This window comes from Oncorhynchus gorbuscha, linkage group LG02 (assembly GCF_021184085.1).
Source record: "Oncorhynchus gorbuscha isolate QuinsamMale2020 ecotype Even-year linkage group LG02, OgorEven_v1.0, whole genome shotgun sequence".
Lineage (NCBI taxonomy): Eukaryota > Metazoa > Chordata > Actinopteri > Salmoniformes > Salmonidae > Oncorhynchus > Oncorhynchus gorbuscha.
In genome coordinates, this window is record NC_060174.1 from 74,061,379 (window position 1) to 74,086,823 (window position 25,445).

General features: G+C 46.7%; 1 protein-coding gene across 2 annotated transcripts in view; it reads left to right on the top strand.

Annotated features, from left to right (window-relative positions):
• The window catches only part of LOC124009216 (Down syndrome cell adhesion molecule-like protein 1 homolog), a 177,175-nt gene that overhangs the window by 94,373 nt on the left and 57,357 nt on the right, over window positions 1-25,445 (top strand). For both annotated transcript variants that reach the window (XM_046320786.1, XM_046320796.1), the window contains exons 4-9: window positions 6,708-6,854; window positions 7,038-7,316; window positions 16,043-16,318; window positions 16,986-17,282; window positions 19,515-19,787; window positions 21,010-21,294. In XM_046320786.1, coding sequence (XP_046176742.1) covers window positions 6,708-6,854; window positions 7,038-7,316; window positions 16,043-16,318; window positions 16,986-17,282; window positions 19,515-19,787; window positions 21,010-21,294 — 1,557 coding nt within the window. The remainder of the gene's footprint in view (window positions 1-6,707; window positions 6,855-7,037; window positions 7,317-16,042; window positions 16,319-16,985; window positions 17,283-19,514; window positions 19,788-21,009; window positions 21,295-25,445) is intronic.

Consider the following 25,445-nt stretch of genomic DNA (forward strand, 5'->3'; position numbering starts at 1 on the left):
TGCCTTCATTTGCATGTGAGGAAACGAGGCTGCTACTGACTCAAACACACTTTCACACAGTCACATACACTGGCTCAGACCCACACCCTACCCTACTGCTGACGTTACACACACACACTGTCTCTCTCTCTCTCTGGTTCTCTGTGTATATCTCTATCTCTCTGTCTCTCTCTGTCTCTCTCTCAACTTCTCTCTCTGTCAAGTCAATTCAAGAGGGCTTTATTGGCATGGGAAACATGTGTTAACATTGCCAAAGCAAATGAGGTAGATAATATACAAAAGTGAAATAAACAATACAAATTAACAGTAAACATTACAAATACAGAAGTTTCAAAACAATAAAGACATTACAAATGTCATATTATATATATATATATATATATATATAGTGTTGTAACAATGTACAAATGGTTAAAGTACACAAGGGAAAATAAATAAGCCTAAGTATGGGTTGTATTTACAATGGTGTTTGTTCTTCACTGGTTGCCCTTTTCTTGTGGCAACAGGTCACAAATCTTGCTGCTGTGATGCACACTGTGGAATTTCACCCAGTTGATATGGGAGTTTATCAAAATTGGATTTGTTTTCAGATTCTTTGTGGATCTGTGTAATCTGAAGGAAATATGTCTCTCTAATATGGTCATACATTGGGCAGGAGGTTAGGAAGTGCAGCTCAGTTTCCACCTCATTTTGTGGGCAGTGAGCACATAGCCTGTCTTCTCTTGAGAGCCATGATGTCTATCTACGGCGGCCTTTCTCAATAGCAAGGCTATGCTCACTGAGTCTGTAAACAGTCAAAGCTTTCCTTAAGTTTGGGTCAGTCACAGTGGTCAGGTATTCTGCCACTGTGTACTCTCTGTTTAGAGAAAAAATATAAATAGCATTCTAGTTTGCGCTGTTTTTTGTTAATTCTTTCCAATGTGTCAAGTAATTATCTTTTTGATTTCTCATGATTTGGTTGGGTCTAATTGTGCTGCTGTCCTGGGGCTCTGTTGGGTGTGTTTGTGTTTGTGAACAGAGCCCCAGGACCAGCTTGTTTAGGGGACTCTCCTCCAGGTTCATATCTCTGTTGGTGATGGCTTTGTTATGGAAGGTTTGGGAATCGCTTCCTTTTAGGTGGTTGTAGAATTTAAAGTCTCTGTCTGGATTTTGATAATTAGTGGGTATCGGCCTAATTCTGCTCTGCATGCATTATTTGGTGTTCTACGTTGTACACTGATGATATTTTTGCAGAATTCTGCATGCAGAGCCTCAATTTGGTGTTTTTCCCATTTTGTGAATTCTTGGTTGGTGAGCGGACCCCAGACCTCACAACCATAAAGGGCAATGGGTTCTATAACTGATTCAAGTATTTTTAGCCAGATGCTAATTGGTATGTCAAATTTAATGTTCCTTTTGATGGCATAGAAGGCCCTTCTTGCCTTGTCTCTCAGCTCGTTCACAGCTTTGTGGAAGTTACCTGTGGCACTGACGTTTAGGTTGAGGTGCAGTGTCTAGATGGACAATATTTGTGGTCTTGGCAACTGGTCTTTTTTGGAACACCATTATTTTGGTCTCACTGAGATATACTGTCAGGGCCCACGTCTGACAGAATCTGTGCAGAAGATTTAGGTGCTGCTGTTGGCCCTCCTTGGTTGGGGACAGAAGCACCACATCATCAGCAAACAGTAGACATTTGACTTCAGATTCTAGTAGGGTGAGGCCGGGTGCTGCAGACAGTTCTAGAGCCCTCGCCAATTCATTGATACAGTGCCTTGCGAAAGTATTCGGCCCCCTTGAACTTTGCGACCTTTTGCCACATTTCAGGCTTCAAATCCGGCTTTAAACTTCTTCACAACAGTATCTCGGACCTGCCTGGTGTGTTCCTTGTTCTTCATGATGCTCTCTGCGCTTTTAACGGACCTCTGAGACTATCACAGTGCAGGTGCATTTATACGGAGACTTGATTACACACAGGTGGATTGTATTTATCATCATTAGTCATTTAGGTCAACATTGGATCATTCAGAGATCATCACTGAACTTCTGGAGAGAGTTTGCTGCACTGAAAGTAAAGGGGCTGAATAATTTTGCACGGCCAATTTTTCAGTTTTTGATTTGTTAAAAAAGTTTGAAATATCCAAAAAATGTCGTTCCACTTCATGATTGTGTCCCACTTGTTGTTGATTCTTCACAAAATAATACAGTTTTATATCTTTATGTTTGAAGCCTGAAATGTGGCAAAAGGTCGCAAAGTTCAAGGGGGCCGAATACTTTCGCAAGGCACTGTGTATATATGTTGAAATATAAGTTGGATCTCTGTCTCAACCCACAGTCCTGTGGATAGAAATGTGTGTGTTGTTTGCCATTTTCTTCACACTTGTTGTTTGTGTACATGTATTTTATAATGTTGTATGTTTTTCCCCTAACACCACTTTCCATACATTTGTATAGCAGACTCTCATGCCGAATTGAGTCATAAGCTTTTTTGAAAACAGCAAAGCATGAGAAGACTTTGTTTTGGTTTGTTTGTTTGTCAATGAGGGTGAATACGTGGTCTGTCGTACGGTAATTTGGTAAAAGCCAATTTGACATTTGCTCAGTACATTTTTTTCACTGAGGAAATGTACATATCTGTTATTAATGATAATGCTCAAGATTATCCCAAGGTTGCTGTTGACGCATATCCCACGGTGTAAGGAACGACACTGCAGAAGAGAAGCAGGTACGGGGAGTTGACGTTTCATTTGGAACGGACATGCAACAGGATAGGAACAACGTCAGCACTGGGAAACACAAAGACAGACGGCAATCAATGCAGCAACGGGGAACAGAGCAGGGAACTGACACATACAGGGGAGGTAATGAACAGGTGATGGAGTCCAATATCGCTGACGCGCGTGGCGAGGGACGGCAGGTGCGAGTAATGATGGTGGCGGGAGTGCGTAATGCAGGGCAGCCTGGCGCCAAGTGCCAGGGGGAAGAGCTGGAGCAGGCCTGACACACAGTAGTTATTGGGGTCAAATTTGTCTCCACTTTTGTTGATTGGGGTGATCAGATTCTACGATTTGTATTTGATCTTGTAAATATTTTTGCTGTTTGTTCTTTGTTATTGAGCCAAAAAGATTGGTGAAGTGGTTTATCCACGCACCTCCGTTTTGGATAGATAACTCTTCGTGTTGTTGTTTGTTTAGAGTTTTCCTATTTTCCCAGAAGTGGTTTGATTCTATGGATTCTTCAACTACATTGAGCTGATTTCTGACGTGCTGTTGCTTCTTTTTCTGTAGTGTATTTCTGTATTGTTTTAGTGATTCACCGTAGTGAAGGCGTAGTCTCAGGTTTTCTGTATTGTTTTAGTGATTCACCGTAGTGAAGGCGTAGTCTCAGGTTTTCTGGGTCTCTAAGTTTTCAGTTGCTTCCCCCATATCTCTCCCCATCTCTCTCCATCCTTATTTTAGTTGTTCTCCCTCTCCTCTCTCCCCTCATACAACCCTCCCAGATTCTGCCTTCTACCCAACAGCATGTCTATAGGTTTTGTAGTGTGTTCCAGGCTGACTTGAAAGCAGTGTGATTTTGACAGGGAAGCCCACCAGTAGGCCTTCCTGTCCTGTGTTTGACAACAAGCCCCAAGCTCAACAGTCTAACCCACATAATTACAGTATTCATTGACATACAGACACGCACATACACATAGAAACATAGAGAGGTGCCCACGCTTTTTTGTTATTCCGTCTCACACACAGACACACATACTGTATGAACACACACACTACTTTTCTCCTCCTGCTCTTCCTTCTTCTGCTCCACCTTGCCTTTAATCTTTCACACCCTGCTTGTTCTCTGCTGACCTAGTGTGTCCTTGACTGACAAGCCCAACAGAGAGCAACAGGCCGGTGAGTAGCAGGGTAACAAGGTAGCAGGGTAGATGGGTGGCAGGGTAGACGTGTAACAGGATAGCAGAGTAGTAGGGTAACAGTTTAGCAGGTTAGCAAGGTAACAGAGTAGCGGGGTAATAGGGTAACAGTGTAGCAGGGTAACAGGGTACCAGTGTAGCAGGGTAACAGAGTAACAGTGTAGCAGGGTAACAGGGTAGCAGCGTAACAGGGTAACAGTGTAGCAGGGTAGCAGTGTAACAGGGTAACAGTGTAGCAAGGTAACAGGGTAGCAGCATAACAGTGTAGCAGGGTAACAGGGTAGCAGTGTAACAGTGTAGCAGGGTAACAGGGTAGAGGCGTAACAGGGTAACAGTGTAGCAGGGTAGCAGTGTAACAGGGTAGAAGGGTAACAGGGTAGAAGGGTAACAGTGTTGCAGGGTAGCAGCGTAACAGGGTAGCAGGGTAACACTGTAGCAGGGTAGCAGCGTAATAGGGTAGCAGCTAACAGGGTAGCAGAGTAGCAGGGTAGGGGCGTAATAGGGTAGTAGTGTAACAGGGTAGAAGGGTAACAGTGTAGCAGGGTAGCAGCGTAACAGGGTAGCAGGGTAACAGGGTAGCAGCGCAGCAGGGTAGCAGCGTAACAGGGTAGCAGCGTAACAGGGTAGCAGAGTAACAGGGTAGAAGCGCAGCAGGGTAGCAGCGTAACAGGGTAGCAGGGTAACAGGGTAGAAGCATAACAGGTTAGCAGCGTAACAGTGTAGCAGCATAACAGGGTAGCAGAGCAGCAGGGTAGAAGCGTAACAGGGTAGCAGCGTAACAGGGTAGCAGGGTAGAAGCATAACAGTGTAGCAGCGTAACAGTGTAGCAGCATAACATGGTAGCAGAGCAGCAGGGTAGAAGCGTAACAGGGTAGCAGCGTAACAGGGTAGAAGGGTAGAAGCGTAACAGGGTAGCAGCGTAACAGGGTAGAAGGGTAGAAGCGTAACAGGGTAGCAGCGTAACAGGGTAGAAGGGTAGAAGCGTAACAGGGTAGCAGCGTAACAGGGTAGAAGGGTAGAAGCGTAACAGGGTAGCAGAGCAGCAGGGTAGAAGCGTAACAGGGTAGCAGTGTAACAGGGTAGAAGGGTAGAAGCGTAACAGGGTAGCAGCGTAACAGGGTAGAAGGGTAGAAGCGTAACAGGGTAGCAGCGTAACAGGGTAGAAGGGTAGAAGCGTAACAGGGTTGCAGCGTAACAGGGTAGCAGGGTAACAGGGTAGCAGCGTAACAGGGTAGAAGCATAACAGGGTAGCAGCGTAACAGGGTAGCAAGGAAGCAGCGTAACAGGGTAGCAGTGTAACAGGGAAGCAGAGTATGGGCGTAACAGAGTAGCAGCGTAACAGGGTAGCAGAGCAGCAGGGTAGCAGAGGGAATGTGGTGAACTGGCTCTTTATCTGGTGCATCACATTGGCTTGCATCTCACTTTATACAGTCAAGTCAGCATGAATAGAATTTTGGGGAGTACAGTGATTTAGTAATTAATATTTTACTCTGTCTGCCACTCTGCTTAACAACAGACAGAAAGGGAGACGAGAGACGGAGAGAGAGAGAGAGAGAGAGAGAGAGAGAGAGAGAGAGAGAGAGAGAGAGAGAGAGAGAGAGAGAGAGAGAGAGAGAGAGAGAGGAAGAGAGAGAGGAAGGAAAGAGAGGGTGTGTAAGGGGAAAAAATGATTGTGAGGGCTAAGAAGGATAGATCGAGATGGTTAAAGATAGAGAAATTGAATAAACAAGAGAAACAATTAAAAGATGGGTAGATAGTGGATGAGATCATGTGATTAAGATGGCTCTTGTTTTGGAGGTGTCTCCACAGCATCTGTTTGTGACAGATCTCTCTTTCCCTAGTTCTATCCCCCTTTCGCTCTCCCTCCCTCCCTCCCCTCCTCTCTCTCTCTCTCTCTCTCTCTCTCTCTCTCTCTCTCTCTCTCCCTCTCTGTCTACATGTCAGTGTGTTGTGACAGCGTGGCGGTTGGTGTTATGGGGGATGAAATCTTAAAGTGCACATTATCCTGTAAGGCTTAATTCAGGGGTGCAAACAAGGGCTGACTGTGAAATTACAGCCTGCGATGCGACTGTACCCCTACCCTCAACACACACACAGTCTGTCAGCCTGCACAGTGTCCCTCTCTCCCCTCTTTCCTTCTCTATCTCTCCCTCTCTCTCTCCCTCTCTCACTCTCTCCCTCTCTTCTCTCTCCCTCTGCTCTCTCCTCTCTCCCTCTCTCTCCCTTTCTCCTCTCTCTCCCACTCTCCCTCTCTTTCCCACTTTCCCTCTCTCTCCCTCTCTCCCTCTAACCTGCTCTCCCTCTCACCTGCTCTCCCTCTCTCCTTTCTCCCTATCTCTCCCTCTCTCCTACTCTCTCTCTCCTTCTATCTCTCTCTCCCTCTCTCCCTCTCTCCCCCTCTACCACTTCAATAAGTGGACAGGGCCTGTCAGATTGGCACAGGCTGAAAATAGGGCACAGTCTGGCAGGGTGCATCACACACTGACCCACTTACCAGACCTGTGCTCATCTTGTTGTGTTCTATAACCACCACAACAATGATAACATTACTGGAGTAGAGATGGTGATAAAGACTGTACTGTATGTGATGAGTGTTTGACCATTTTTGACTGACCAAAGTGTTTCACAATGTGATTATATTGCATGTTTGACAGGGAGTTCAGTGTGTTCCCTCTTGGCATTGACAGGTTGCCAAGGATCTGTATATTTCAGTCACTCTGCGCTGACTAAGTTGCTCGTTGAGGATGTTTAGTTATTTTGAGGCTTTGTTAAATAGTTGTATCTCTGTCTTTCTCTCTTTCTCTATTTCTAACAGCTAACAGGTTCTTCCTGACATCCTTTGGTGCTCTGTACATCTCAGATGTCCAGAAAGAGGATGCCCTCTCCACCTACCGCTGCATCACCAAGCACAAATACAGTGGAGAGACACGCCAGAGCAATGGAGCCAGGCTGTCTGTCATGGGTGAGTGGGACTGTGTGTAAAGTATGTCAGTGTCTTTATTTCTCTGAGTACCAGTATACAGTGTTCTGTGTGTGTAATATACAGTATGTCTGTGAATATGAATAGATAGTATGTGAGTCATTAATCAACATCCCACACCATTCCCCAGTCCAAAGTGTAAGCTGTCTCCCCCCTCTCCTCCAGACCCCACAGAGTCGTCTCCCTCTATCCTGGACAGTTTCCTAGCGGGGGAGGTGCGGGCGGGTCTGAGTGTGGAGCTTCCCTGCATTGCAGCAGGGTACCCCAGCCCCACAGTGCGCTGGCTGAAGGACGGCCGCCCACTGCCTTCCGATGCCCACTGGACGCGGCGCCTCACGGGTCTGACCATCAGTGACCTCAGGCAGGAGGACAGCGGCAGCTATGTCTGTGAGGTCACCAACAGCTTCGGCTCCAAGGAGGTGTCCGGAGCACTTTATGTCATAGGTAAGGAGATGAGTAGAGGGGGGCTAGAAAGTAGGAGTAGAGGGGGGCTAGAGAGTAGGGAGTAGAGGAGGGGCTAGAAAGTGGGAGTAGAGGGGGTGGGAGTAGAGCTAGAAAGTGGGAGTAGAGGGGGCTAGAGAGAAGTGGGAGTAGAGGGGGGCTAGAGAGTGGGAGTAGAGGGGGGCTAGAGAGTGGGAGTAGAGGGGGGGGCTAGGGGGAGTAGAGAGGGGGCTAGAGAGTGGGAGTAGAGGGGGGCTAGAGAGTGGGAGTAGAGGAGTGTGGAAGTAGAGGGGAGGGGGGTAGTAGAGTGGGAGTAGAGGAGGGGCTAGAGGGGGGGCTAGAGAGTGGGAGTAGAGGAGGGGCTAGAAAGTGGGAGTAGAGGGGGGCTAGAAAGTGCTAGAAAGAGTAGAGGGGGGCTAGAAAGTGAGGGGGGCTAGAGGGGGTAGAGGAGGGGCTAGCTAGAGAGTGGGAGTAGAGGGGGGCTAGAGAGTGGGAGTAGAGGGGGGCTAGAGGGAGTGGGAGTAGAGGAGGGGCTAGAGAGTGGGAGAGGGGGGCTAGAGGTAGAGGGGAAAGTGGGAGCTAGAGAGTGGTGGGAGTAGAGGGGGGGCTAGAAAGTGGGAGTAGAGGGGGGGCTAGAGGTGGGGGAGTAGAGGAGGGGCTAGAAAGTGGGAGTAGAGGGGGGCTAGAAAGTGGGAGTAGAGGGGGGCTAGAGGTGGGAGGGGCTCTAGAGTGAGTGGGAGTAGAGGAGGGGCTAGAGAGTGGGAGTAGAGGGGGGCTAGAGAGGGGCTAGTAGGTGGGAGTAGAGGAGGGGCTAGAAAGTGGGAGTAGTAGAGAGGGGGGCTAGAGAGTGGGAGTAGAGGGGGGCTAGAGAGTGGGAGTAGGGAGGGGCTAGAAAGGGGGAGCTAGAGTAGAGGAGGGGCTAGAGGGGGAGTAGATGGGGGGCTAGAGAGTGGGAGTAGAGGAGGGGCTAGAGGAGTAGAGGTAGAGGAGGGGAGGAGGGGCTAGAAAGTGGGAGTAGAGGGGAGGGCTAGAAAGTGGGAGTAGAGGGGGGGCTAGAGAGTGGGAGTAGAGGGGGGCTAGAAAGTGGGAGTAGAGGGGGGCTAGAGAGTGGGAGTAGAGGAGGGGCTAGAGTGTAGGAAAAGTAGAGGGGGGCTAGAGAGTGGGAGTAGAGGGGTGGCTAGAAAGTGGGAGTAGAGGGGGGCTAGAAAGTGGGAGTAGAGGGGGGCTAGAAAGTGGGAGTAGAGGGGGGCTAGAGAGTGGGAGTAGAGGAGGGGCTAGAAAGTGGGAGTAGAGGAGGGGCTAGAAAGTGGGAGTAGAGGGGGCTAGAAAGTGGGAGTAGAGGGGGGCTAGAGAGTGGGAGTCGAGGAGGGGGCTAGAAAGTGGGAGTAGAGGGGCTAGAGTGGGAGTATAGGAGGGGCTAGAGAGTGGGAGTAGAGGGGGGCTAGAGAGTGGGAGTAGAGGAGGGGCTAGAAAGTGGGAGTAGAGGGGGTCTAGAGAGTGGGAGTAGAGGAGGGGCTAGAGAGTGGGAGTAGAGGAGGGGCTAGAGAGTGGGAGTAGAGGGGGGCTAGAGAGTGGAAGTAGAGGAGGGGCTAGAAAGTGGGAGTAGAGGAGGGGCTAGAGAGTGGGAGTAGAGGAGGGGCTAGAGAGTGGGAGTAGATGGGGGGCTAGAGAGTGGGAGTAGAGGGGGGCTAGAGAGTGGGAGTAGAGGGGGTCTAGAGAGTGGGAGTAGAGGAGGGGCTAGAGAGTGGGAGTAGAGGGGGGAGGCTAGAGAGTGGGAGTAGAGGAGGGGCTAGAGAGTGGGAGTAGAGGGGTCTAGAGAGTGGAAGTAGAGGAGGGGCTAGAAAGTGGGAGTAGAGGGAGTCTAGAGAGTGGGAGTAGAGGGGGGTAAGGTTAGCACAGACCCCCAAAACAAACAGCCATATACAGATACACTCACACTGTCCTGGGACAGGCACATATACTGTACACACACACACACACGTTCACACATATAGTGTATAGTAACATATACTGTATAATAACAGATAATGTATAGTAACATATAATATATAATAACATATACTGTATAATAACACATAATATATAATAACACATACTGTATAATAACACATAATGTATAATAACATTTACTGTATAATAACACATAATATATAATAACACATAATATATAATAACATGTACTGTATAATAACACATACTGTATAACAACACATACTGTATAATAACCCATAATATATAATAACATATACTGTATAATAACACATAATATATAATAACATATACTATATAATAACACATACTGTATAACAACACATACTGTATAATAACACATAATATATAATAACACATAATATATAATAACACAAAATATATAATAACACATACTGTATAATAACACATAATACATAATAACACAAAATATATAATAACATTTACTGTATAATAACACATAATATATAATAACACATAATATACAGTTGAAATCGGAAGTTTACATACACCTCAGCCAAATACATTTAAACATGACGATGGTCATTATGGCCAAACAGTTCTATTTTTGTTTCATCAGACCAGAGGACATTTCTCCAAAAAGTATGATCTTTGTGCCCATGTGCAGTTATAAACTGCAGTCTGACTTTTTTATGGCCCGTTTTGGAGCAGTGGCTTCTTCCTTGCTGAGCGGCCTTTCAGGTTATGTCGATATAGGACTCGTTTTACTGTGGATATAGATACTTTGTACCTGTTTCCTCCAGCATGTTCACAAGGTCCTTTGCTGTTGTTCTGGGATTGATTTGCACTTTTCGCACCACAGTATGTTCATCTCAAGGAGACAGAACGCGTCTCCTTAATGAGCGGTATGACGGCCTCATGGTCCCATGGTGTTTATAATTGCATACTATTGTTTGTACAAATGAACCTGGTACCTTCAGGCCTTTGGAAATTGCTCCCAAGGATGAACCAGACTTGTGGAGGTCTACTTATTTTCTGAGGTCTTGGCTGATTTCTTTTGATTTTCCCATGATGTTTAGCAAAGAGGCACTGAGTTTGAAGGTAGGCCTTGAAATACATTCACAGGTACACCTCCAATTGACTCAAATTATGTCAATTCGCCTATCAGAAGCTTCTAAAGCCATGACATAATTTTATGGAATTTTACAAGCTGTTTAAAGGCATTAAAGGCACAGTCAACTTAGTGTATGTACATATAATACAGTGCCTTGCGAAAGTATTCGGCCCCCTTGAACTTTGCGACCTTTTTCCACATTTCAGGCTTCAAACATAAAGATATAAAACTGTATTTTTTTGTGAAGAATCAACAACAAGTGGGACACAATCATGAAGTGGAATTTATTGGATATTTCAAACTTTTTTAACAAATCAAAAACTGAATAATTGGCCGTGCAAAATTATTCAGCCCCCTTAAGTTAATATTTTGTAGCGCCACCTTTTGCTGCGATTACAGCTGTAAGTCACTTGGGGTATGTCTCTATCAGTTTTACACATCGAGAGACTGACATTTTTTCCCATTCCTCCTTGCAAAACAGCTCGAGCTCAGTGAGGTTGGATGGAGAGCATTTGTGAACAGCAGTTTTCAGTTCTTTCCACAGATTCTCGATTGGATTCAGGTCTGGACTTTGACTTGGCCATTCTAACACCTGGATATGTTTATTTTTGAACCATTCCATTGTAGATGTTGCTTTATGTTTTGGATCATTGTCTTGTTGGAAGACAAATCTCCATCCCAGTCTCAGGTCTTTTGCAGACTCCATCAGGTTTTCTTCCAGAATGGTCCTGTATTTGGCTCCATCCATCTTCCCATCAATTCTAACCATCTTCCCTGTCCCTGCTGAAGAAAAGCAGGCCCAAACCATGATGCTGCCACCACCATGTTTGACAGTGGGGATGGTGTGTTCAGGGTGATGAGCTGTGTTGCTTTTATGCCAAACATAACGTTTTGCATTGTTGCCAAAAAGTTAAATTTTGGTTTCATCTGACCAGAGCACCTTCTTCCACATGTTTGGTGTGTCTCCCAGGTGGCTTGTGGCAAACTTTAAATGACACTTTTTATGGATATCTTTAAGAAATGACTTTCTTCTTGCCACTTTTCCATAAAGGCCAGATTTGTGCAATATACGACTGATTGTTGTCCTATGGACAGAGTCTCCCACCTCAGCTGTAGATCTCTGCAGTTCATCCAGAGTGATCATGGGCCTCTTGGCTGCATCTCTGATCAGTCTTCTCCTTGTATGAGCTGAAAGTTTAGAGGGACGGCCAGGTCTTGGTAGATTTGCAGTGGTCTGATACTCCTTCCATTTCAATATTATCGCTTGCAGAGTGCTCCTTGGGATGTTTAAAGCTTGGGAAATCTTTTTGTATCCAAATCCGGCTTTAAACTTCTTCACAACAGTATCTCGGACCTGCCTGGTGTGTTCCTTGTTCTTCATGATGCTCTCTGCGCTTTTAACGGACCTCTGAGACTATCACAGTGCAGGTGCATTTATACGGATACTTGATTACACACAGGTGGATTGTATTTATCATCATTAGTCATTTAGGTCAACATTGGATCATTCAGAGATCCTCACTGAACTTCTGGAGAGAGTTTGCTGCACTGAAAGTAAAGGGGCTGAATAATTTTGCACGCCCAATTTTTCCGTTTTTGATTTGTTAAAAAAGTTTGAAATATCCAATAAATGTCGTTCCACTTCATGATTGTGTCCCATTTGTTGTTGATTCTTCACAAAAAAATACAGTTTTATATATTTATGTTTGAAGCCTGAAATGTGGCAAAAGGTCGCAAAGTTCAAGGGGGCCGAATACTTTCGCAAGGCACTGTATATAATAACGTATAATATATAATAACATATACTGTGTAATAACATATAATGTATAATAACATTTAATATATAATAACATATAATATATAATACCATATAATATATAATAACATATAATGTACAATAACATACAATATATAATAACATATCATATATAATAACATATAATGTATATTAACACATAATATATAATAACACATAATATATAATAACACATAATATATAATAACACATAATATATAATAACATATAATAATATATAATATAATAACATAATATATAATAACATATAATGTATAATAATATAATATATAACAACATAAATGTATAACATACAATATATAATAACATATCATATATAATAACATATAATATATAATAACACATAATATATAATAACATATAATGTATAATAACACATAATATATAATAACACATAATATATAATAACACATAATATATAATAACACATAATATATAATAACATATAATGTATAACACATAATATATAATAACACATAATATATAATAACATATAATGTATAATAACATATAATATATAACAACATAATGTATAATAACACATAATATATAATAACACATAATATATAATAACATATAATGTATAATAACATATAATGTATAATAACATATAATATATAACAACATATAATGTATAATAACACATAATGTATAATAACATATAATATATAATAACACATAATATATAATAACTATCATATATAATAACATATAATGTATAACACATAATATATAATAACATAATATATATATAAATATAATAACATATAATATATAATAACATATAATATATAACAACATATAATGTATAATAACATATCATATATAATAACACATAATATATAATAACATATAATGTATAATAACATATAATATATAACAACATATAATGTATAATAACATATAATATATAATAATATATAATAACACATAATATATAATAACACATAATGTATAATAACATATAATATATAATAACATATAATTGTAACGGCGTTCTTCTATCTCCTCCTCTGACGAAGAGGTAGAATAAGGATCGGACCAAAATGCAGCGTGATGATGATTCATGATAATATTTTAATGAAGGAAAAAACAATATAAGCGGAAACTACAAAAATATGAAAAGTGAAAAACCGAAACAGCCCTATCTGGTGCAAACACAAAGACAGGAACAATCACCCACGAAAACACTCACAGAATATGGCTGTCTAAATATGGTTCCCAATCAGAGACAACGATAATCACCTGACTCTGATTGAGAACCGCCTCAGGCAGCCATAGACTAATTAGTCACCCCACAAAACCCCAAGACAAAAAACACACCACAATAACCCATGTCACACCCTGGCCTGACCAAATATATAAAGAAAACACAAAATACTAAGACTAAGGCGTGACAATAATGTATAATAACATATAATATATAATAACATATAATGTATAATAACATATAATATATAATAACATATAATGTATAATAACACATAATATATAATAACATATAATGTATAATAACATATAATATATAACTAACATAAAACTAATGGTATAATAATCATATAAACCCCACCTATATAATAACACATAATTTTAGTATAATAACTGGATGTCATAATATATAATAACATATAATGTAATGTAAATAATATATAATAACATATAATATATAATAACATATAATATATAATAACATAATATATAATAACATATAATATATAATAACATATAATATATAATAATATATGATATATAATAACATATAATATATAATAACATATAATATATAATAACATATAATATATAATAACATATGATATATAATAACATATCATGTGTGTGAGAAATGGATGAGTATGAATGGGTGTGTGGTGTTTGATACCCTGTCAGATCAGGTCTCTAGACAGAGGACTGGACTGTAATGCACTGGGACTGAGCACTTCACACTACTGCCAACACCACTCACTGTCAGAGAGAGACGGATACAGAGAGGACGAGTAAAATGGGTGGAATAAAAGAAGGAGACCGACAAGGAACACTGAAGAAGTAGAAGTATATACTGTACAGTCATTCAGAGAGACAAGGAACACTGAAGAAGTAGAAGTATATACTGTACAGTCATTCAGAGAGACAAGGAACACTGAAGAAATAGAAGTATATACTGTACAGTCATTCAGAGAGACAAGGAACACTGAAGAAGTAGAAGTATATACTGTACAGTCATTCAGAGAGACAAGGAACACTGAAGAAGTAGAAGTAAATACTGTAAAGTCATTCAGAGAGACAATGAACACTGAAGAAGTAGAAGTATATGCTGTACAGTCATTCAGAGAGACAAGGAACACTGAAGAAGTAGAAGTATATACTGTACAGTCATTCAGAGAGACAAGGAACACTGAAGAAGTAGAAGTATATACTGTACAGTCATTCAGAGAGACAAGGAACACTGAAGAAGTAGAAGTAAATACTGTACAGTCATTCAGAGAGACAAGGAACACTGAAGAAGTAGAAGTATATACTGTACAGTCATTCAGAGAGACAAGGAACACTGAAGAAGTAGAAGTATATACTGTACAGTCATTCAGAGAGACAAGGAACACTGAAGAAGTAGAAGTATATACTGTACAGTCATTCAGAGAGACAAGGAACACTGAAGAAGTAGAAGTATATACTGTACAGTCATTCAGAGAGACAAGGAACACTGAAGAAGTAGAAGTATATACTGTACAGTCATTCAGAGAGACAAGGAACACTGAAGAAGTAGAAGTATATACTGTACAGTCATTCAGAGAGACAAGGAACACTGAAGAAGTAGAAGTATATACTGTACAGTCATTCAGAGAGACAAGGAACACTGAAGAAGTAGAAGTATATACTGTACAGTCATTCAGAGAGACAAGGAACACTGAAGAAGTAGAAGTATATACTGTACAGTCATTCAGAGAGACAAGGAACACTGAAGAAGTAGAAGTATATACTGTACAGTCATTCAGAGAGACAAGGAACACTGAAGAAGTAGAAGTATATACTGTACAGTCATTCAGAGAGACAAGGAACACTGAAGAAGGAGAAGTATATACTGTACAGTCATTCAGAGAGACAAGGAACACTGAAGAAGTAGAAGTATATACTGTACAGTCATTCAGAGAGACAAGGAACACTGAAGAAGTAGAAGTATATACTGTACAGTCATTCAGAGAGACAAGGAACACTGAAGAAGGAGAAGTATATACTGTACAGTCATTCAGAGAGACAAGGAACACTGAAGAAGTAGAAGTATATACTGTACAGTCATTCAGAGAGACAAGGAACACTGAAGAAGTAGAAGTATATACTGTACAGTCATTCAGAGAGACAAGGAACACTGAAGAAGTAGAAGTATATACTGTACAGTCATTCAGAGAGACAAGGAACACTGAAGAAGTAGAAGTATATACTGTACAGTCATTCAGAGAGACAATGGAAGAGAGAGAGACAGATCTATATAAACACAGAGAGGAGAAAGAGAGAAAGAGAGCGAGACAGGGCAAGAAAGAGATGAAGAGAGAGCAGAGGTAGGCTTTGCCAGTAGACACATCATGGCAGCACAGAGTGTGACTCTGACAGGGTGAGGGGGGGGGTTGGGTGGCACAGCCAGGCCCCCCCAGAACACGCCACCAGCTGCCTTATTGCTCACTGACATTTAAACACACACACACACACACACACAAATGTACGTACATGGACAGAGATGTGAAGAGATGTCTCCAGCTGCTTTTTTAATGAGTCTCCTCAACTGATTGAGCTGTTTTGTTTCTCTCTCTTTGTGTTTGTGTGTTTATTACTCATGTGTGTGTTCTTTCTCCTCCCCAGACCCCCTGCGAGTGACCCTTTCTCCCAAGAGTCTAAAGACGGGCATCAGCAGTACCCTGTTCTTTACCTGTGCTGTGGAGGGTTCTCCAGAGTACACAGTGGCCTGGTACAGGAACACAGACCCCATAATCCCAGATCAGCACATCTCTATCCAGGGCCCCCACAACGACACACTGCAGATCACAGCGGCTCAGAAGAGCCATTCTGGGGCTTACCAGTGCTTCGCCTCCCGCAAGGGCCACACTGCCCAGGACTTCTCTATCATACTGCTGGAGGGTAAAAGGATGGAGAGAGGGAAGGAGGGATGGGAGGTGGGAGGGGAGGTGGGGAAGCAGGCAACTTTATTCTTAACATTTATAACTGAAAAGCTGTGAATCTCACTTTTCTTATTCTCTCTCTCTCTCTCTTTCCCTTTCTCATCTCTCTCTCTCTCTCTTTTCTTTCTCATCTCTCTCTCTCTCTCTCTCTTCTCTTTCTCTCTCTCTCTCTCTCTCTCTCTCTCTCTCTCTCTCTCACTCTCTCTCTCGCTTTCCCTTTCTCACTCGCTTTCTATCTCTCTCTCTCTCTCTCTTTCTCTTTCTCACTCTCTCTCTCTCTCTTTCTAACACTCTCTCTCTCTCTCTCTTTCTCTCTTTCTCTCTCTCTTCTCTTTCTCTCTCACTTTCTCTCTCGCTCTTTCTCTTTCTCTCTCTCTTTCTCTCTCTCTCTTTCTCTCTCTCTCTCGCCTTCTCTCTCTCCTTTCTCTCTCTCTCTCGCTTTCTCTCTCTCTTTCTCTCTCTCTCTCTCTCTCTCGCCTTCTCTCTCTCTCGCTTTCTCTCTCTTTTTCTTTCTTTCTCTCTCTCTCTCTCCCTCTCTCTCTCTCTCTCTCTCTCTCTCTCTCTCTCTCTCTCTCTCTCTCTCTCTCTCTCTCTCTCTCTCTCTCTCTCTCTCTCTCTCCCTGTAGATGGTACTCCTCGTATCGTGTCGTCCTTCAGTGAGCGCGTGGTCGCCCCCGGGGAGCCTTTCTCCCTGATGTGTGGCGCCAAAGGAGCCCCACCCCCTTCCATCACCTGGACGCTGGACGATGAGCCTGTGGTGCGAGACTCCGCCTACAAGACAAGCCAGTACACCCTATCAGACGGCCTGACCGTGTCACATGTCAACGTCAGCAGCCCGGCCATCCGCGACGGGGGAGTGTATCGCTGCGCCGCACGCAACTCGGCCGGTAGCGCCGAGTACCAAGCGCGCATAAACGTAAGAGGTGCCTGTCTACTTTTCAATATACACACACCCCACACCCGCACCTATACACACACTAAAACATGCACGTAGTACAGAGACAGGTGGAGATGTGTAGGGAGTTAGATACACGTGCAACACATACACATCCAACCCACATGCGTACATGCACTAACACACACTATCAGGGATCAAGGTAAGACCCAGATGCAGACTATCGAACTAACACTGTTTATTGTAGCAAACAGGTGATGCAGACTGTCCGAAGTAACACTGTTTATTGTAGCAAACAGGTGATGCAGACTGTCCGAAGTAACACTGTTTATTGTAGCAAACAGGTGATGCAGACTGTCCACTGTTTATTGTAGTGAAGACACACTGTTTATTGTAGCAAACAGGTGATGCAGACTGTCCGAAGTAACACTGTTTATTGTAGCAAACAGGTGATGCAGACTGTCCAGAGTAACACTGTTTATTGTAGCAAACAGGTGATGCAGACTGTCCAGAGTAACACTGTTTATTGTAGCAAAAAGGTGATGCAGACTGTCCGAAGTAACACTGTTTATTGTAGCAAAGAGGTGATGCAGACTGTCCGAAGTAACACTTTTTATTGTAGCAAACAGGGGCAGACAAAGACAGGTCAAGGCAGGCAGGGTTCAGTAATCCAGGGTAAGGCAGAGGTACCGGACAACAGGCAGGGTCAGGCAGAGAGGTGAGGCGGGCGGGAACAGGGTCAGGACAGTCAAAGGTCAAAACCAGGAGGACTAGCAGGGAAACGATAGGAGCTGACAGAGAAAACGCTGGTAAGCTTGAATGAACAAGACGAACTGGCAACAAACAGACGTTGAACACGTAAATACACAGGGGATAATCGGGAAGATGGGTGACACCTGGAAGGGGGTGGAGACAAGCACAAGGACAGGTGCAACAGATCGGCTGGGCTTAGAGTTCATCTCTTCCAGTCATCCCTCTGAATGTGTCTCTCTCGCTTTCTATTTCTCTGTCTGTCTGTCTGTCTGTCTGTCTGTCTGTCTGTCTGTCTGTCTGTCTGTCTGTCTGTCTGTCTGTCTGTCTGTCTGTCTGTCTGTCTGTCTGTCTGTCTGTCTGTCTGTCTGTCTGTCTGTCTGTCTGTCTGTCTGTCTGTCTGTCTGTCTGTCTGTCTGTGTCTTGCCTAGTGTGTCTGTTTCTGTCTCTTTTGCTATGTGTCTGTCTCTATCTATCTCTAATGCCTGTCTCTGTCTATGTCTGTTCTCATCAAGACCTTAGGACAGTGTTACTGAGGGTAATTTAGTCAAACACGTGCATACACCCATACACACAATCACTTAGAAAACACAAATAATTCATAGATATTACAAATATTACCAGTATGATTAGGAGGCATCACTAACCTCCCTCTCTACCCCTCAATCTGCCCCAATCACTCTCTCCCCTGTCCTCCCTCTCTACCCCTCAACCTGCCCCAATCACTCTCTCCCCTGTCCTCCCTCTCTACCCCTCAACCTGCCCCAATCACTCTCTCCCCTGTCCTCCCTCTCTACCCCTCAACCTGCCCCAATCACTCTCTCCCCTGTCCTCCCTCTCTACCCCTCAATCTGCCCCAATCACTCTCTCCCCTGTCCTCCCTCTCTACCCCTCAATCTGCCCCAATCACTCTCTCCCCTGTCCTCCCTCTCTACCCCTCAATCTGCCCCAATCACTCTCTCCCCCTCCCTCTCTACCCCTCAATCTGTCCTCCTCTTTACCCCTCAATCTGCCCCAATCACTCTCTCCCTGTCCTCCCTCTCTACCCCTCAATCTGCCCCAATCACTCTCTCCCCTCTCCCCTGTCCTCCCCTCTCTGTCCCCTCAATCTGCCCCAATCACTCTCTCCCCTCCCCTGTCCTCCTCCCCTGTCCTCCCCTCTCTACCCCTCAATCTGCCCCAATCACTCTCTCCCCTGTCCTCCCTCTCTACCCCTCAATCTGCCCCAATCACTCTCTCCCCTGTCCTCCCTCTCTACCCCTCAATCTGCCCCAATCACTCTCTCCCCTGTCCTCCCTCTTTACCCTCAACCTGCCCCAATCACTCTCTCCCCTGTCCTCCCTCTCTACCCCTCAATCTGCCCCAATCACTCTCTCCCCAACCTTTATCTTCTCTCTCCCCTCCTCCTCTGCTCCCTTTTGCTCCCATGTCCTCTCTCTTATCTTCCACCCCATGTCTCTCCCTCCTCTCCTCCTCTCCCCTGTCCTCCCTCTCTTCTCTATGTCTCCAGGTTCTCCTAGGATCAGGGAGATGCGTGACATCACGGCTGTAGCTGGAAGGAACACCTTTATAACCTGTCGTGTGATTGGTTACCCATACTACTCTATCAAGTGGTTTAAGGACGGCATGCTGCTGCCTGACAACCATCGGCAGGTTGTGTATGAGAATGGAACCCTGAGGCTGAGTGATGTGCAGAAGGGCATGGACGAGGGTACCTACCTGTGTAGTGTGCTCATACAGCCACAGACCTCCATCGACCAGACTGTCCACGTCACTGTGAAAGGTAGGGGACTGGACAGGGGTGGGGGACAAGGGGTAGGGGCAAAGGTGAAATACAGGTATGGGAAAGGGAGTAGGTATGAAAACTACCAATGGCAGGCTGTTCACTAGAATGCAGTGGATTTGTTGAAAGTCATCAACGTTTGGGCAAGGTTTCTTCCTAGATGTAACCAGACACTCAGCTCAATAGGGTCTTCACACCATGGTGTTAAAAGCATCTAGCTTTATATGGATGTGTATGTGTGTGTTGAGTGGGTTGTAGAGGTGTGTGTGTGTTGAGTGGGTTGTAGAGGTGTGTGTGTGTGTGTGTGTGTGTGTGTGTGTGTGTGTGTGTGTGTGTGTGTGTGTGTGTGTGTGTGTGTGTGTGTGTGTGTGTGTGTGTGTGTGTGTGTGTGTGTGTGTGTGTGTGTGTGTGAGTGGGTGGTAGAGGTGTGTGTATGTGTGTGTTGAGTGGTTTGTAGAGGTGTGTGTGGGGGGGGCTGTAGAGGAATGTGTATGTGTGTGTTGGGGGGGCTGTAGAGGTGTGTGTGTGGTGTGTTGGGGAGGCTGTAGAGGGTGTGGGGGGCTGTAGAGGTGTGTGTGTGGTGTGTTGGGGGGCTGTAGAGGTGTGTGTGTGGGGGAGCTGTAGAGCTGTGTGTGTGGGGGGGAGCTGTAGAGCTGTGTGTGTGGTGTGTTGGGGGGCTGTAGAGATGTGTGTGTGATGTGTTGGGGGGCTGTAGAGGTGTGTATGTGGTGTGTTGGGGGGCTGTAGAGGTGTGTGTGTGGTGTGTTGGGGGGGGCTGTATAGGTGTGTGTGGGTGTGATGGGGGGGCTGTATAGGTGTGTGTGTGGTGTGTTGGGGGGCTGTAGAGGTGTGTGTGTGTTGTGGGAGCTGTAGAGGTGTGTGTGTGCGTGTGTGTGTCCCTGATTTAATTAGATTAATCATAATGAGGCCCAGATTAAATCCCCTAGATGTCTCAGCTGTAGCAGCCCCCACCCCCACCCCCTCCGCTACCATGGCAACGGCATGACTTCTTCCGCCAGTTGGCCTCTAATCAGAGCCCCTATTATGGGCTAGTGGAGATGGCAGGGGTGGGCAAGTCAGGGGGCATACTACACTGGCCAACAACAGCCTGCTCTGTGCCCCTCTCTCTACACCCAAGGTGTCCAATCCAGTCCACACACTCTCTCACGCTCTCCCTTTCTCTGACCTCTAACCCCTGACCTCTGTAACCTCTGCCCCCCAGTGCCGCCCCTGATCCAGCCCTTTGACATCCCTTCCACGTCGGTGGGAAAGCTGATGTACATCGCCTGCGTGGTGTCGTCAGGTGACATGCCTATCCGCATCACCTGGCACAAAGATGGGCAGCTTATCGTGCCTGGCTCCGCCTCCGGCGTTGGCATAGAGACCAAGGAGTTCATGAGCTCCCTGCAGATCTCCAAGGTGACCCTGAAGCACAACGGCAACTACACCTGCATTGCTAGCAACGCCGCGGCAACCGTCAGCTGGGAGAGACAACTGATCGTCACCGGTGAGAGAGGGAGGAGGGGAAGAGATGGGAAGAGATGGGAGGAGGTGAAGAGATGGGGAGGAAGGGAAGGGATGGGAGGGGGTGGGAGGAGGGGAGGCGATGGGAGGAGGGGAAGGGATGGGAGGAGGGGAAGAGATGGGAGGAGGGGAAGGGGTGGGAGGAGGGGAAGAGATGGGAGGAGAGAGAGATGGGAGGGGGAAGAGATGGGAGGAGGGGAAGAGATGGGAGGAAGGGAAGAGATGGGAAGAGATGGGAGGAGGGGAAGAGATGGGAGGAGATGGGAGGAGGGGAAGAGATGGGAAGAGATGGGAGGAGGGGAAGAGATGGGAGGAGGGGAAGAGATGGGAGGAGGGGAAGAGATGGGAGGGGGAAGAGATGGGAGGAGGGGAAGAGATGGGAGGAAGGGAAGAGATGGGAGGAGGGGAAGAGATGGGAGGAGGGGAAGAGATGGGAGGAGGGAAAGAGATGGGAGGGGGTGAAGAGATGGGAGGAGGGGAAGAGATGGGAAGAGGGGAAGACATGGGAAGAGATGGGAGGAGTGGAAGAGATGGGGAGAGGGGAAGAGGGGAAGAGATGGGAAGAGATGGGAAGAAATGGGAGGAGGGGGAAGAGATGGGAAGGGGAAGAGATGGAAAGAGATGGGAGGAGGGAAGAGATGGGAGGAGGGGAAGAGATGGGAAGAGGGAAGAGATGGGAGGAGGGGAAGAGATGGGAGGAGGAGAAGAGATGGGAGGGGGAAGGGATGGGAGGAGGGAAGAGATGGGAGGGGGAAGGGATGGGAGTAGGGGAAGAGATGGGAGGGGGAAGAGATGGGAGGAGGGGAAGAGATGGGAGGAGGGGAAGAGATGGGAGGATGGGGAAGAGATGGGAAGAGATGGGAGGAGGGGAAGAGATGGGAAGAGATGGGAGGAAGGGAAGAGATGGGAAGAGATGGGAGTATGGGGAGAGATGGGAGGAGGGGAAGAGATGGGAGGAGGGGAAGAGATGGGAGGAGGGGAAGAGATGGGAGGAGGGGAAGAGATGGGAGGAGGGGAAGAGATGGGAAGAGATGGGAGGGAGGGGAAGAGATGGGAAGAGATGGGAGGAGGGAAGAGATGGGAGGGGGGAAGAGATGGGAGGAGGGGAAGGATGGGAGGGGGAAGAGATGGGAGGAGGGGAAGGGATGGGAGGAGAAGAGATGGGAGGAGAGGAGATGGGAGGAGGGAAGAGATGGGAGGGAGGGGAAGAGATGGGAAGGGAAGAAGATGGGAAGAGATGGGAGGAGGGGAAGAGATGGGAGGAGATGGGAGGAGGGGAAGAGATGGGAAGAGAAGAGATGGGAAGAAGATGGGAGGAGGGGAAGAGATGGGAGGAGGGGAAGAGATGGGAGGAGGGGAAGAGATGGGAGGAGGGGAAGAGATGGGAGGAAGGGAAGAGATGGGAGGAGGGGAAGAGATGGGAGGAGGGAAAGAGATGGGAGGGGGGAAGAGATGGGAGGAGGGGAAGAGATGGGAAGGGGAAGACATGGGAAGAGATGGGAGGAGAAGAGATGGGAGGAGAGGGGGAAGAGGGGAAGAGATGGGAAGAGATGGGAAGAAATGGGAGGAGGGGAAGAGATGGGGAGGGAAGAGATGGAAAGAGATGGGAGGAGGGGAAGAGATGGGAGGAGGGGAAGAGATGGGAAGAGGGGAAGAGATGGGAGGAGGGGAAGAGATGGGAGGAGGGAAGAGATGGGATGGGAGGAGGAGGGGAAGAGATGGGAGGAGGATGGGGGAAGAGATGGGAGGGGGGAAGAGATGGGAGGAGGGGAAGAGATGGGAGGAGGGGAAGAGATGGGAGGGGGGAAGAGATGGGAAGAGATGGGAGGAGGGGAAGAGATGGGAAGAGATGGGAGGAAGGGAAGAGATGGGAAGAGATGGGAGTATGGGGGAGAGATGGGAGGAGGGGAAGAGATGGGAGGAGGGGAAGAGATGGGAGGGGGGGAGAAGAGATGGGAGGAGGGGAAGAGATGGGAGGATGGGGGAGGTGAAGAGATGGGAGGAGGGGAACAGATTGGAAGAGGGGAAGATATGGGAAGAGATGGGATGAGAGATGGAAGAGATGGGAAGAGGGGAAGAGGGGAAGAGGGGAAGAGATGGGAAGAGATGGGAAGAGATGGGAGGAGGGGAAGAGATGGGATGAGGGGAAGAGATGGGAAGAGAAGAGATGGGAAGAGATGGGAGGAGAGATGGGAAGAGGTGGGAGGAGGGGAAGAGATGGGAGGAGGGGAAGAGATGGGAGGAGGGGAAGAGATGGGAGGAGGGAAAGAGATGGGAGGAGGGGAAGGGATGGGAGGAGGTGAAGAGATGGGAAGAGATGGGAAGAGATGGGAGGAGGGGAAGAGATGGGAAGAGATGGGAGTATGGAAGAGATGGGAGGAGGGAAGAGATGGGAGGAAGGAAGAGATGGGAGGAAGGGGGAAGAGATGGGAGGAGGGGGAAGAGGGAGGAGGAGGGAAGAGATGGGAGGAGGGAAAGAGATGGGAGGAGGGGAAGAGATGGGAGGAGAAGAGATGGGAGAGGGGAAAGAGGGAAGAGATGGGAGATGGAAGAGATGGGAGGGGGAAGAGATGGGAAGAGATGGGAGAGATGGGAAGAAATGGGAGGAGGGGGAAGAGATGGGAGGGGGAAGAGATGGAAAGAGATGGGAGGAGGGAAGAGATGGGAGGAGGGGAAGAGATGGGAAGAGGGGAAGAGATGGGAGGAGGGAAGAGATGGGAAGAGATGGGAGATGGGAGGGGGAAGGGATGGGAGGAGGGAAGAGATGGGAGGGGGAAGAGATGGGAGTAGGGGAAGAGATGGGAGGAAGGGGAAGAGATGGGAGGAGGGGAAGAGATGGGAGGAGGGAAGGAAGAGATGGGAGGAGGGGAAGAGATGGGAAGAGATGGGAGGAGGGGAAGAGATGGGAAGAGATGGGAGGAAGGATGGGAAGAGATGGGAAGAGATGGGGAAGAGATGGGAGGAGGGGAAGAGATGGGAGGAGGGGAAGAGATGGGAGGAGGGGAAGAGATGGGAGGAGGGGAAGAGATGGGAGGGGGAAGAGATGGGAGGAGGGGAACAGATGGAAGAGGGGAAGATATGGGAAGAGATGGGATGAGTGGAAGAGATGGGAAGAGGGGAAGAGATGGGAAGAGGGGAAGAGATGTGAAGAGATGGGAAGAGATGGGAGGAGGGGAAGAGATGGGATGAGGGGAAGAGATGGGAAGAGGAAGAGATGGGAAGAGATGGGAGGAGGGGAAGAGATGGGAGGAGGGGAGATGAGGATGGGAAGAGGAGGGGAAGAGATGGGAGGAGGGGAAGAGATGGGAGGAGGGAAAGAGATGGGAGGAGGAGGGAAGAGATGGGAGGAGGGAAGAGATGGGAAGAGATGGGAAGAGATGGGAGGAGGGGAAGAGATGGGAAGAGATGGGAAGAGAGAAAGAGATGGGAGGAGGGGAAGAGATGGGAGGAAGGGAAGAGATGGGAGGAAGAAGATGGGAGGAGGGGAAGAGATGGGAGGAGGGGAAGAGATGGGAGGAGGGAAAGAGATGGGAGGGGGTGAAGAGATGGGAGGAGGGAAGAGATGGGAAGAGGGGAAGACATGGGAAGAGATGGGAGGAGGGAAGAGATGGGGAGAGGGGAAGAGGGAAGAGATGGGAAGAGATGGGAAGAAATGGGAGGAGGGGAAGAGATGGAAAGAGATGGGAGGGGAGGGGAAGAGATGGGAGGAGGGGAAGAGATGGGAAGAGGGGAAGAGATGGGAGGAGGGGAAGAGATGGGAGGAGGAGAAGAGATGGGAGGGGAAGAGATGGGAGGAGGGGAAGAGATGGGAGGGGGAAGGATGGGAGGGGGAAGAGATGGGAGGGGGGAAGAGATGGGAGGAGGGGAAGAGATGGGAGGAGGGGAGAAGAGATGGGAGGGGAAGAGATGGGAAGAGATGGGAGGAGAGATGGAAGAGATGGGAAGAGATGGGAGGAAGGGAAGAGATGGGAAGAGATGGGAGGAGGGGAAGAGATGGGAGGAGGGAGAAGAGATGGGAGGAGGGGAAGAGATGGGAGGGGGGGAAGAGATGGGAGGAGGGGAAGAGATGGGAGGGGGAAGAGATGGGAGGAGGGGAAGAGATGGGAAGAGGGGAAGATATGGGAAGAGATGGGA